We start from the raw sequence: 12,778 nt of genomic DNA, 5'->3' as shown, positions 1-12,778 counted from the left end.
GTACTGCTGCATGATGGCATTGACCCGCTCCGCTTGCCCATTGGTCTGCGGGTGTCTCGCCGACGCCAGGTTGATCTTGACGTTCAGGAAGCCCATCAGCTTCTGCCAGAAATTCGAGATGAACTGCCGCCCCCGGTCGGACAGAATAGACCGTGGCAGACCGTGAACCTTGAACACGTGGTCTATGAACAGTTTGGCGGTTTGCTCCGCCGTGGCCACCTTAGCACACGGAATGAAATGCGCCATCTTGGAAAACAGGTCCACCACCACCAGCACTGCCGTCTTGCCCCTTGAGCTGGGCAGATCCGTGACAAAGTCCAGGGCCACCCTTTCCCAAGGTTCGACCGGAGTTTGCAGCGGTTCCAACAGTCCGGCCGGCGGTTTGTGCACTGGTTTGGCCCTCTGGCAGGTGTCACACCTCGCCACGTAGTCTGCGACCTCCCCTCTCATTCCAGGCCACCAGAAATCCCTGGCTACTAATTCCACCGTCTTCTCCTTGCCAAAGTGCCCGGCCGTGGGCGCGTCGTGCAGCTGCTGCAGCACCTTGGCTCGAAGTTCGTCTCCCGGCACGTAGATGGCCCCTTTACGGATGAGCAATCCATCTCTTAGCTGGAAACCGTCGGCCGCTGCCTTGCCCCTTTGCACCTCTGCCATCTTTGCTTGTGCGAAGGAGTCCCCCTGCAACGCTCGTCGCACCGCCTCTAGGTCCACGGTCGCCGCGGCGCACGCCCACACTGTCGGTGCGAAGATGTGCATGGCGGCCGCTGGTGTTGCGTCCTCCAGATACTGTGGCTTACGGGAGAGAGCGTCTGCCATGATGTTGGTGTCCCCCGGGACATACTCTATTCGGAAGTCGAAGTTCGCAAAGAACTCAGCCCAACGTATCTGCCTCTGGTTCAGGAACTGTGCCGTGCGCCAGTGCTCTAGATTCTTGTGGTCCGTGCAAACCTGCACCGTGTGCTTGGCGCCGATCAGAAAGTGCCTCCACGCCTTGAACGCTGCGTGAATGGCCAGCAACTCCCTGTCCCAGATGGTGTAGTTCTGCTCGGACTTGCTGAGCTTCCTGGAGTAAAACGCTCCCGGTCGCCACACCCCCTGCGGGTCTTTCTGCAGCAGGACCGCCCCCACGGCTCTGTCCGAAGCGTCTGTCTCCACCCTCATCGGCTTGCTGGGGTTGACATGAAGCAGCTGCTCTTCCGACGCGAAGAGACGCTTGAGTGCCTGAAAGGACTGCTCCGCCTGCTCTGTCCAAATGAACTTCTTTTTCTTGGAGCTAAGCGTGTCAGTGATGGCCGCCGTCTGCATCGCGAAGCCCTTGATAAACTTGCGATAGAAGTTCGCAAAGCCGACAAACCGTTGGACCTCCTTCCGGTTGCGCGGGCTCTTCCAATCCAACACCGCTCGAACCTTGGCGCTGTCCATGGCGAGCCCCTTGTCAGACAGCTTGTAGCCCAGAAAATCCACCTCCGGCACGTCAAATTGGCACTTCTCCAGCTTGGCGTAGAGCCTATGTTGCTTTAGCCTGCTCAGCACTTCCTTGACGTGTTTGTCATGCTCCTGCTGCGACTCCGAAAAGATCAGGATGTCATCTAAGAAACAGACGCACGTCTTGTAGAGAAGTCCCGCCAACACGTGATGCATAAATGCTTGAAAAACGTGGGAGCCATTTTGCAATCCAAAAGGCATAACTCTATATTCGTAGGTTCCCAGTGGCGTGAACATGGCTGTCTTCCACTCATCACCCTCCCGCATGCGAATGAGGTTGTACGCCCCCCGCAGGTCCAACTTGGTGAACACTCTGCCCTTCCGTACCTTTGCGAGGAGGTCGTCAATTCGGGGCATGGGGAAGTCCGATGGCCTAGTCACACTGTTCAAAATCCTGTAATCCACTACGAGTCTCTTTTGGGGCGTGTCCCGCTTCTTAACAAAGAATACGGGACTGCCCCCCACTGCCTTGGACTCCCGGATGAAGCCGCGCTGCAAATTATGATCAATGAACTCCTTGAGTTCTTGCAGTTCGTCCTCTGACATGGAATACAGTCTCCCTTTAGGCAGCGCCGCCCCCGGCAGCAGGTCAATTTTGCAGTCATATGGTCTGTGAGGGGGTAGCCTGTCTGCCTCCTTCTCGCAGAAAACTTCCAAAAATTCAGCGTACTTGTGGGGAATCACTTGCAGCGTGCCTAGCAGCAGCTGTGACTCCTCTTCCTCTCCTTCCTGCCTGGGCACGATGCAGTGTTCAGCACAAAAGGAAGAGCCGAAGGTCAGCTGCCTCTGGTACCAAGCCATCGTTGGGCTGTGCTTGTCCAGCCAACTCATGCCCAATACAACGGGCGTGTCAGATAGTTGAGTGACGTTGAAGCTGATGATTTCTCTGTGATTCCCAAGTCGCATCACCATTGGTGGCGTCTGCTTCACCACTTGCCCCCCGAGCAGCTCCCTGCCATCCACTGTGACAACCTGCAGGGGCAGTGTGGCCGGCAGCAACTGCACAGCGTGCCTGTCGACAAAGTCCTGCCCTATAAAGTCCGCATTGCTGCCTGAGTCAATGGTGATTGGCACGTCTATGGTGATTCCATTGGGCAGCTGGAGAGATGCTGTGAGCCTCACTACTGGTTTGGGCGGGAGGGGGTTCACGGGCTGTAAAATCTCTGGGGACTGCGTCACTAACACGTCTGGCTGGGCCCCAGTGCCTCTTCCTCCAGCCAGACTGCGTCGTTTCCCTGCTGTGGTCCTCCTTGCTGCGTTGCTGCAGTCACCATTGCTGAGGCTGCAGTGAGCTTGTGGGGCCTCTGGGGACACTCTTTTGCCATATGCCCTGGTTCCTCACAGACGTAACACTTCCTGTTCCCTCTAGGAGGCTTCGCTTTCACTGCTGCCGGTGCTAGGGCTCTGGTTGCTGACTGAGCCCTTGCACCTCCAACCTCCATAGGTTCGGCTCCTCCTCCTGGCGGAGGCGTGGATTGCGCCCGCGCTGCTTCTCTGGGAAGGAAGGAGGGGCCCCCGGCTGGTTCACGCCCTCCACGCCCTTCGTCCTTGCTCCACGGACGTCCTTCCAGCCTCACCCCCACTGCCAGTGCCCTCTGAACGACCTCCTGGGTGGTTCGGGGTCTCTCCCCCCTCGCGATCTCATCTTTAATCGAGTTGTGCAGCCCCTCCCAAAAGAGGTCTCTTACAGGAGCCGAATCTCTGTCCCATTCCAGGGCACTGACCAAGGCGAAAAAGCGGGCATGATACTGCCTGACGCTGGCCCTCCCTTGTCTCAGCCCATGCACCTCCTTCCGTGCAAGATCCACGTCAATACTTGATAAAAAGCACCCATCCATCGCTTTAATAAAGGCATCCGCATTCTGGAGCGCCGGATCATTATCTCTCCATAAATTGCGTAGCCATGCTTTCGCATCCCCATGCAGATGGGACATGATGAACCCCACTCTCTCTTGTTCATCTCTAAAGTCTTTATGCAGCAGTTGCAGTGCGCACAGTACGTCGGCTCTAAAGTTGGGATACTGTTGCAGGTTCCCATCGAAGTGAGAGACCAGCCCGCCTGTCCGTCTCGCCAACCCAATTCCCTCCTGCCGGGGTGTCTGCTTTGTCAGCACGTCTAACCTGACCTGGAGATCCCTGCAGGCGGCAGCTGCCTCCTCCTCTCTCTTACTGGATGCGAGAACCTCGGCGTTCAGTTGTGCCACTGCTTTTCTGAGGTCCTCTATCTGCTGCTCAGCCGTCATGTCGTCTGCCGTTCGTGAGCTCGCTAGTAGGCACCTGTTTCTCTCCCCTCCTCGAGGCTGTAGATGCCCACAATGGGGAGACGGAGCTTACTGTCAGAGTTGCTTGAAGATCCTAGCTCACAGAGGATCACGCTAGCCAGCGATCATTAAGTAAAAGTCTTTATTGAATTACAGTTTCCATTCTCACGCTGCTGCGCGCAAACTCTACGTCTAGTAGCTAGATCGGCGAAGCTCCGTCTGAGTCTCCGCCCCGTGTGCACCAACTTAATATCCTAGCCTTGCTCCACCTTTTCCGCCTGACTGTCCTCCTCTGGGTCCCTCTACCCCCCGGGGCTTCTTCCTTCCGGGATTCTTCTGACGCTGACCCGGACCCTCCTGCCTCCTTGCGCCGGGCTTTAGGACCTGGTTCCCTTTCGGGGCTGCTTACTGCGCCGCCTTCCTCTGCATTTGAACTTGGCGCGCGCGCCCAACCTTCCACTTTCCTCTTAACCGTTTCTTCGCTCCCCGATGGAGGTGTGGCCACTCCTGACTCATGCCCTCCCTCCTGTGGTGAGCTGCCAGCGCTTCCCCCCTGGCTCCCTTCCTCTTCCCTGCTTCCTGGCGGTGACGCTGGTCCCGATTTCCAGCTGCTCCCCCCTGAGTCCCCTCTGGCTCTATCTTCCTGGGGTGCCCCCCTTGCCCTGGCCACTGGTGCTCCTTTCTGTGAATCCTCTGATTCACTAGAAAGACTAGGAGATCTCGGGTCGTCGTCATCACTCATCTTTTCTTCTGCCTCCTCCCCTTCGCTCTCTGTTTCCTCCCTTGCCCGTGCCTCTGCTCCTAAACCCCTGACACCTGTAGTTTTTGAAGCCCTTCCTCTGTCTCCTTTTGATGGGAAGTTGAACTGGTGGCCATCTGGTTTCTGTGGTGGTGCCCCCTGCTGGTTGAGCCACTTATAGCCATGAAGGGAGAGGGGGAATAGGACAATACTGAGTTATCTTGGCTCTAGGATGGCTCTACACAGTCTATTAGTTCTTCTCCCCACCCACCCCAAAGAAACTGTTTTGCTCTGGATTTTTCCCTGAGCAACCATTCAAGTGGGCTGAAATTCAGAACCACCTGCTCTGTGTGTTCCCTGCTCCTTGTACAGACTACCTGGTCGCTGTCCATGGTGCTGGAAGCTGTGCTTAGATACTTTTTACTAGCCTGCAGTTGACTCTAGAGCAGTGCTCTTCAACATTGCAGTCTCCAGCTATCATTGGACTACAGTTCCCATCAAGTCAGCTTAGCCAATGGCCAGTGGGTGAGAGTTGTAGTCTTCACAACCTCCGGGAACCCTATGTTGAAGAGCACTACTCTCAGTTACCTCTGACCTTAGCTCCTGTTGTCCCTCCTCCTTGTCACCCTGATTGGAACCAGGCTTTGGACCGGAACTCCCCCCCCCCGCCTCCTCATTGGCCCACTTGTGGGCCTGTCCCAATGTTCCAGCTAGCTTTTGTTCCCTTATCCTGGCATGGCTCATGTTCCAGCACTGGTGTGCTCAGCTGCCTGTGCTGACACCTGTCTTCAGCCAAAAGGGTAAACAGCCCTTCTGTGTGGCATGCGTGTTTTCCCTTTTTATATTATGTAATGCAGTGATCTAATGTGGTGGTGATGCAGTCTCTTTGTGCTAAACGTGCCCGATTCTTTTGACTTTCCTCATCAGAGTTGCCATTCAACCCGTCATTGCCTCCTCTTAAAGTGAAACCACCCCTGCCCCCACCTCCCCAGTTACTTGTAAGCAAGTGTGAGGACTGAGCCCTGGTTTAAACACAGCCCTGGGCCTATGGAGCACAGCTGCCTTTAGTCCTGGAGTGTGTGAAGGGGGGGCAAGGGGGAGGCTCTGGATTCACTAGCAGCGTGGAGCGGAAGGGGTTATCTCCGTATCGGGGAAACTCCAGCGAGCCAACGAATGGCTTGCCTCTTCCTCAGGCACTGCGTATGCAGAGTGGAAAGACTCACGTCTTGACAGCTGCAGCAGTTCCTGGGAAACAGGAGCATGCCTCTCTCCCTCCTCTCATCCATGCCTGGATGTGGAAGATTCTCATCACTCTGAGAGCTTTTGCACTTATTTTTCTTCCTTTCTGTCATCCCTTGTCCACCTAAATGCAATTTCTTCACCTATAGCAGGTCTCTCTCTCTCCCCCCCCCCCCGGTTCATTTCTAGATGATCGCTCTCTCTCTCTCTCACTCACTCACTATTTTTCATGCTCTGCTGAGTGCTGTTGCTTCCTTTCACGGCCCAGCTGCCTGTCTCACTTTGCCTTCATGAAGATTTATGGAACTGCAGTAATAAACTGTGTTTGAGCGATTCTCTTTTCCGATAATCCTCGGGCGAGCGCCCAACAGGGTGGGTGTGATCTGAGCGAGCCTGCAGTCATGTCCAGCCTGGGACCCCTCCCCATCTTGGCGTCGTCCGGCGAGGCACCAGCAGCCATGCTACGTACCTAGCAAGGTTTTCCAGGATTGCTTTTCGGAGAGGATTCGCCACTGTTTTCTTGTCTTTTTTAAAAAAACCTCTTGCAAAGGCCACACTTTTCCTGCCTCACATTTTTCTGGGGGAAAGGGGCTACGGCCTTGTACCTGGTTAGCATCCTCAGGTGTGTCTTCCAGAGAACAGGCAAGAAGCCTTCAGCTGCAGGTAAAAGGAGAGCGGATGGATGGGTCAGTGCAGAAGAGCTTTAATCCTTCACTTGCTCCAGTGAAGCCCTCCAATGCAGCTCCCTTCCTAGAAGGATTTTATCTTGGCATTGCTTTGCCTTCTCTCCTGATTCTGGCTTGAGGAGCTCCTGCGCGTGTGAGGCAAGCCCTTTCTTTTTCTTCTTGGTCTGCAGCTTGGAAACTACCTGGTTGGAGTGGCATCGTTCCAGCTTGCTTGGAGCTCCTCCTGAATTATCCAAAGGGTAAGGGAAATGTTTTTCATTAGCCCAGTTTGTCCCTCTGAACAAACGGAGGCCCTGGTGCCTGTAATCTCGGGGTTCCCCTGCCTCCCTCTATGCCACACCCCAGACAAAACTTCGCTTTCTGAATCTGAACCCCTCATCCAGCCATCGCTGCCACAAATTTTGAGCCTGGTTGGCTGTTTGGTTCTAGGCAGGGTGTGAGGAGCCACCTGGCTTTCCTTGGGGTAGTCGGTTGCTAGGCAACACCCTTCCCCTGGAACAAAATGGCCTTTTGGGACCAGAACCTGGTAGGACAGAATGAGAGGCACTGCCTGACTCCTTCTCACTGCCACCAAGCTTGCCTTCTCTAAACCAGCAGTGGGGCATAGCCAGCCAGCTGCAGAAGCTGGCAAAAGGATACCCCTGCAGGCCTGAATCTTTCAGGTAGGCCATTGCCCTTTTTGCTTGGTCTCGTATAGGTCTGCTTCACACGTGACAAGGGGGTGTCACTGGTTTTCCTATGCAGGGAGTCCAGGAGTTGTGTGCATAGCAAGCGTGCTGCTAACAGGGCTAGGCATCTGTGTCTGCAACATGCACGGTACAGGTTCGCATTAAAAGCATAAAGTGTGAAGGATCGTAGGTCAGTGGCAACATCTGCATTGCATGTGGATGGTCAATCCTTGGACTCTCCAGGTAGGGCTGAGTTCTTTGCACGAAAGCCTGGAGAGCTGTTGCCAGTCAGTGCAGACAGTGCTGAGCTAGTTGGACCAATGGTCTGACTCAGTCTAAGGAAGCTTCCTAGGTTCCTAAGCTTTGAAAGCTCTTGAACTTGAGGCTTGATGTTGCAGACCATAGCACTGCCCTGGCATGAAAGTGGTTAAAGCCCACTGTAGTGAGGAGGGAAGGGAGGCAGTGGGGGGGGGGATTAATTTGCTTCTCCATCTCTCTCACTTCCTCACTGTCTCTTTGCTTCTGCTGCATTGTGGAGAGAGAAAAAGCCCACCATCTCTTTCTTGCTCAAATCGCTTCTGGCATTCCGCACAGAACCCCGGCCATTAGCTGCCGCAAGAGATGCTGAGCCCGGCGAGGGTGGTCTGTAAGCTGGGCAGAGCCTCGGGCAGCTTGCCATTGTTCATGGAGCATGATGGGAACCTGAGAGCTTTTGGCAGCTGGAAGTTGGCAGGGGTGGACAGCTCCACATGAGAGGGTGGGTAATGGGAGCGAAATAAAGGCAAGATACGGAGGTCTAGTGCGGTATCAGGGAAAAACAAATTGGGGGGAGGGCGGGTGGGTTTCAAGGCCTCTGGATTATTTATGACCTTAATGTTGTGCCACCGGAATCACTTTCAGGATTTAGCCACAGCAGCAGATGCAGGACACCTGCCAAAAATCCAGATTCTGCCCAAAGGCCCAGTTCATTCCTATCATAATCGTTTAATTTGCATGACATGAAATGAGAGCCTGTTTTGTTCCAGTGCACTTTGGTGCACGAGTTGGAAAATCCAAATCTCTCCCCTCCCCCCTTTCCTTGAACGTGGCCATGGCTCAGAAGAAAAACATTTGCCTTGCATGCAGAAGATCCCAAGTTCAATCCCTGACATCTCCAGGCAGGCTGGACTAGGCTGGGAGAAACCCCCTGCTCAAAATCCTGGAGAGCTGCTGCCAGTCAGTGGAGGCAACACTGAGCTAAATGGATTGCCGGTCTGACTCAATGTTAAAGCAGCGTCATATGCTCCTGTACTGTACAAGCACCATTCATTTGAATGGTGCCTGCAAAGAAGGCTTTATCTGTTTTCCTTTCACATTTTAAGGAAATAAAGAATGGGGGTTGGGAAAAGGCTTTGGTGAACAGATGGCATAAATATCAGGTTCAGAAGGAGTGCATTTTTCATATTTTGGGGGGTTGCAGTCCAACACATAGTTAAATGTGTTTCAATCTAGTTGCTGTTTCCCCTGGAGTTAGCCCCAGCATCAAATCGGGGCTGTGGCACACAATTCGCTTCAACATTTCAAAGCAAAATATGCAAGTTTCCAGCCCTTCCCGAAAATAACCTCAGAAGAATCTGGGCAACAAGAAATCTGGGCAGTGGTCATTAAAGGCACTCAGGGAGACTTAACACTTGCTGCCATCAAGGCTTGAGTGTATTGTATACCTTTTTGGCCCTTCTCTATAAGCAGCAGAGGGAGTAAAATGGGACATAAACCCACATAAGAAACTTTTCATGATTTACATCATTTGCAGAATTTGTTTCTTCCTTAGCCCAAATATGGGTGCCTTTTTTGGTTGCTGCACCTTGAGAACTAGAAGATTGACACAGAACTGGAATCCTGAGCAAGGAGCAGTCCCACTGCTCTAGAGAGGTAGAACCACCTTCATAGGTGCCGACTCCATGGGGCCTGAGGGGGCCCGAGCCCCCTCAAAAATTTGTTTGGGGGGGCTCTGCCCCCCAATAATCTCGGGTGCCCCTCCAGCAGAGCGCCACCGCCGCCCCTCCCCCAGCCCAAAATGCACAGGGTCGGGCTGCATGCCTCCTGCCCTCCCTCCCGAGCAAAAGCTCCACCCAATTTCCTTCGGAGCTGATTAATAGGCGCAGCACGCTCTCCCCTATTCGCTCACGAGGAGGCGGCACCACTTTATCTGCATATTCATGAGCTTATTTATTATTCATGAGCTTTCCCGCCCCCCCCCCAATATTTTTTATAAGTCCGCGCCCCTGACCACCTTGGCATTGTTACGTTTCTGAGCACAATTTAAAGTGTTGGTGCTGACCTTTAAAGCCCTAAAAGGCCTCGGCCCAGTATACCTGAAGGAGCGTCTCCACCCCCGTCGTTCAGCCCGGACACTGAGGTCCAGCTCCGAGGGCCTTCTGGCAATTCCCTCACTGCGAGAAGTGAAGTTACAGGGAACCAGGCAGAGGGCCCTCTTGATAGTAGTGCCCACCCTATGGAATGCCCTCCCATCAGATGTCAAGGAAATAAACAACTATCTGACTTTTAGAAGACATCTGAATGCAGCCCTGTTTAGGAAAGTTTTGAATGACTGATGTTTTAATGTATTTTTAATCTTTTGTTGGAAGCCACCCAGAGTGGCTGGGGAAATCCAGCCAGATAGGCGGGGTATAAATAAATTATTATTATTATTATTATTATTATTATTATTATTATTATTATTATTATTATTATTATTATTATTATTTGCCAGACACCTGTCTTAGAAAGCTGTAAGTGGGGTAGACCATTAACCAATCAGAGCAATGAGAGGTCCTACAGTATGGTAGAGAAAGATGGGCCAGACTCTGCACTTTTAGGTTATCCACAATAGCCTGGTGAAGAGTTTATCCTTGCCCAGGTGACTCTGCCTGGTCAGCTTTCCCCAGGAGCATCATGAAATACCATTTGGGGCATAATGGGAAGACATGATTGAATGAGCTATGGCGCAGCAGATGGAAAGGGTGGGCACCCTGTACTTGGAGTCTCCATGCAAAGCAATGTGGCCAAATTAATTTTTTCTCTCCCACTGCTCTCTGATCATGATATCCCCAATCTCTAATTTTCTGTATTTTCACAAGTTCTGCATAGACTTCAAGTTCCCACTCCTCATCCTTAAACTCTCCACCTATCTGTAAATGGGTTAACTAAATTATATCCCTATCTTTCTCCCTGGTCAGCCACTTTGCCTCCTTGTTCCGACCCTTCCACCTCCTGTTAGGCTGCTGCAACACCCTCCCCTCTCAGCTTTTCTGTTTCCTGTCTCCTGAAGACCTACTTCTTCAAATCACCTTAGGTTCCTCTCCATGGCTACCTGTCGTCCTCTTCCATCTCCCATTAGCCATTTGTTCAGTTCCTGTCACCTTCCCATCATTGCTGTTTTGATCATTTCATGTAGATTGCAGAGTCCTTTTGCTTTCAAACTCCCATCCACCCATTCCTGGGCTCCTGTCCATGGGCATAGCCGGGGGCGGGGGAAGCTGCTCCCCATATCAGTAAAAATCAATAAAAATACATAGGTAACGCAGGTTCTGCCCCCCCAACAAAAGGCCTGCACCCCCTAACAAAAATCCTGGCTACGCCCATGCTCCTGTGGCCTTTGCAGCTGCATGATTGACAGGAAGAGACTTAGCAGGGGGAGCCTTTTCCCACTGCTGCATCTCCATGCCAGGAAAAGGTTCCCCTGGCAGCTTTCCGTTTGTTGTGGCAGCTTTTAAAGGAACAGGTGCCATGCTCCTGCCAAAAAGTTGGCAACACAGGCTGCATACACGGGGTTGACACATTGCCATCCGTTCTGTGCTAAATCTCTGCATTTTTGTGCTGTACAGCAATGATTGCAGTCACTCAGCATTTGCAGAGTGCTCTCTCCTCTCCCCCCCACCCACTCTTCCACTGGAGGATTTATCCATTCGGTTCTATCCATCTTCGGCTGCACTTTATCTTTCTGCAGCAGATGCCAAAGCTGCAAGGGAGGGATGCTGCAAAAGGGGGCGGGAGGACACGGCACTCTCAGGTTAGCCTTGCATCTCGAGCTCTCACCTGCATCTTATGCTTAACCCAAGGTTCCTGCTGCTCCTTTGCAAGGTTTGCCCCCACCCTCCACCCCACTTTCAAATTGCCACCTGCTGGGTTTCAGAGCAGAGCTGGGTGCTAACTGCTCCACCTGTCCTGGTTGTTTTTTTTTTGGGGGGGGGAACAAAACTGGCTGTAGACAAGGGAAACTTGTGGGAAGGAATGGTTATTTATTAATTTTTTTAAAGACCACAAACAGCACCATGGTTGTCCCATTTTGCAGTTAGCACAAAAGGCCTTTAACAGAGAGAGAAAAAGAAAATTGTTCTCTTTAGCAGTCAGGAGAGCTGGCATGTTCCACCATCCGAGCGTGTAATTAGAGAGAAGGGAACTGCATGCTGATGCTTTAGCTGTTGGGGTTAAGAGAGAAGGAAAGAGAGTGAGCGAGCGAGAGAGAGAGCTCATAGTGTAGCCTTCTCCAGGAGCATTGCAGCACAGATTCCTAAGCAGATTCCTCAGGGAGAAATGTTTCAACTACACACTCAGTCTCCCATCCCCTGCTGCTGATTTCCAGAAGGTCCACAGCAACCATCTTCTGTGCACTTACCTGGGCGTTGGACCATTTGAACTCTGCAGAACTTACTTCTGAGTAGGCAGGCTAAGTACCAAGTTTCAGTCCTCAGTATCTCCATGTAGGGCTTATGAGACAGCCCCGCCCCCTGCCTGCCAGCCCTGATGAGTGACTGCCAGTCAGTGCAGGCTTTATTGAGGGTCAGACTTTGCCTAAGGCAGCTTCTTGTGTTCCTATGTTGTGTGCTTTTAATTGGTGCTGTTGTTAGATGGATCAGCCCCACATCCTGAAATGCTGCGTCAGGGTCATTGCCTGTCCTGGCCATGTGCTCTGAGCTACCATATATGCAGAGTTCTGATGTAGCCCAGCGGATAAAAAGGCTGGAGTTGTGACTGGAGTCCTGAGATCTAATCCTGCTTCAGCAATGGACTTGGTGTTTCCACGCTCTGTTGTAAAATGAGGCTGAAGCCTCTGGAGGTGAATATGAGGTGGCGAGCAATCTAGGGGTGCTAAACGATGGTTAGACTTTGAGATCCTTGCTTCTGTTCACTCTGGTCTGAAGATGCTGTAGCAGCTGGGAGTGAGGTCTAGAAGAGTCCTCTGTGGCAAAAGAAGCACTCTGCATGTGTATAAAAGCACCCTTTTCTGTTTAGGACATCACAGCATATCTTTCGGGGTTGAGATTTTACATTGGAGGGAAATTTCTGGGGCTAAGCCCTTGTAAAATAGACAGAGGGGGACCTTAATTCTTGGGCGGTGCACAAATATTGTAAATAAATAAAATAAATAAAATTGTGATGCCTTGTGAGTCCCTCCTGCGCACCCAACAGAGCTAGATCAAAGCCATGTTGTACTTTTTTCACAGAAAGGCTGACTGTTTCACTGAAACAGGGGGGTGGGGGTGGAACGCAATGCAAATTCTCTAGTCAGAAAAACCAGTTTTGGCAAGTGAGGAGGATAAAATGGTGCAGATGTTTTCCATTATGCAAATGACATCTGATTGTGGACAGAATTACTCTTCAGCATCAGCACAAGCGGTGATGGTTTACCGGAGATACTGATACCAGCGCTAGCTCTGG

At 52.2% G+C, this 12,778-nt stretch overlaps 1 protein-coding gene across 5 annotated transcripts in view; it reads left to right on the top strand.

Annotated features, from left to right (window-relative positions):
- SRCIN1 (SRC kinase signaling inhibitor 1) overlaps positions 1-12,778 on the top strand; it is a 270,653-nt gene that overhangs the window by 98,645 nt on the left and 159,230 nt on the right. For 3 of the 5 annotated variants that reach the window (XM_081166042.1, XM_081166041.1, XM_081166035.1), the window contains exons 1-2: positions 5,202-5,285; positions 6,581-6,649. The exons of the other annotated variants lie outside the window; for them this stretch is intronic. In XM_081166042.1, the coding sequence (XP_081022168.1) occupies positions 5,228-5,285; positions 6,581-6,649 (127 nt within the window). In that variant the 5' untranslated portion in view covers positions 5,202-5,227. Of the gene's footprint in view, positions 1-5,201; positions 5,286-6,580; positions 6,650-12,778 lie in introns of those variants that run through there. 5 annotated transcript variants of the gene reach the window in all.

The sequence above is a fragment of the Podarcis bocagei genome (genome assembly GCF_964188305.1).
Source record: "Podarcis bocagei genome assembly, chromosome: 13".
Taxonomy (NCBI): Eukaryota; Metazoa; Chordata; class Lepidosauria; order Squamata; family Lacertidae; genus Podarcis; species Podarcis bocagei.
This window is presented reverse-complemented; position numbering and strand designations above follow the sequence as displayed.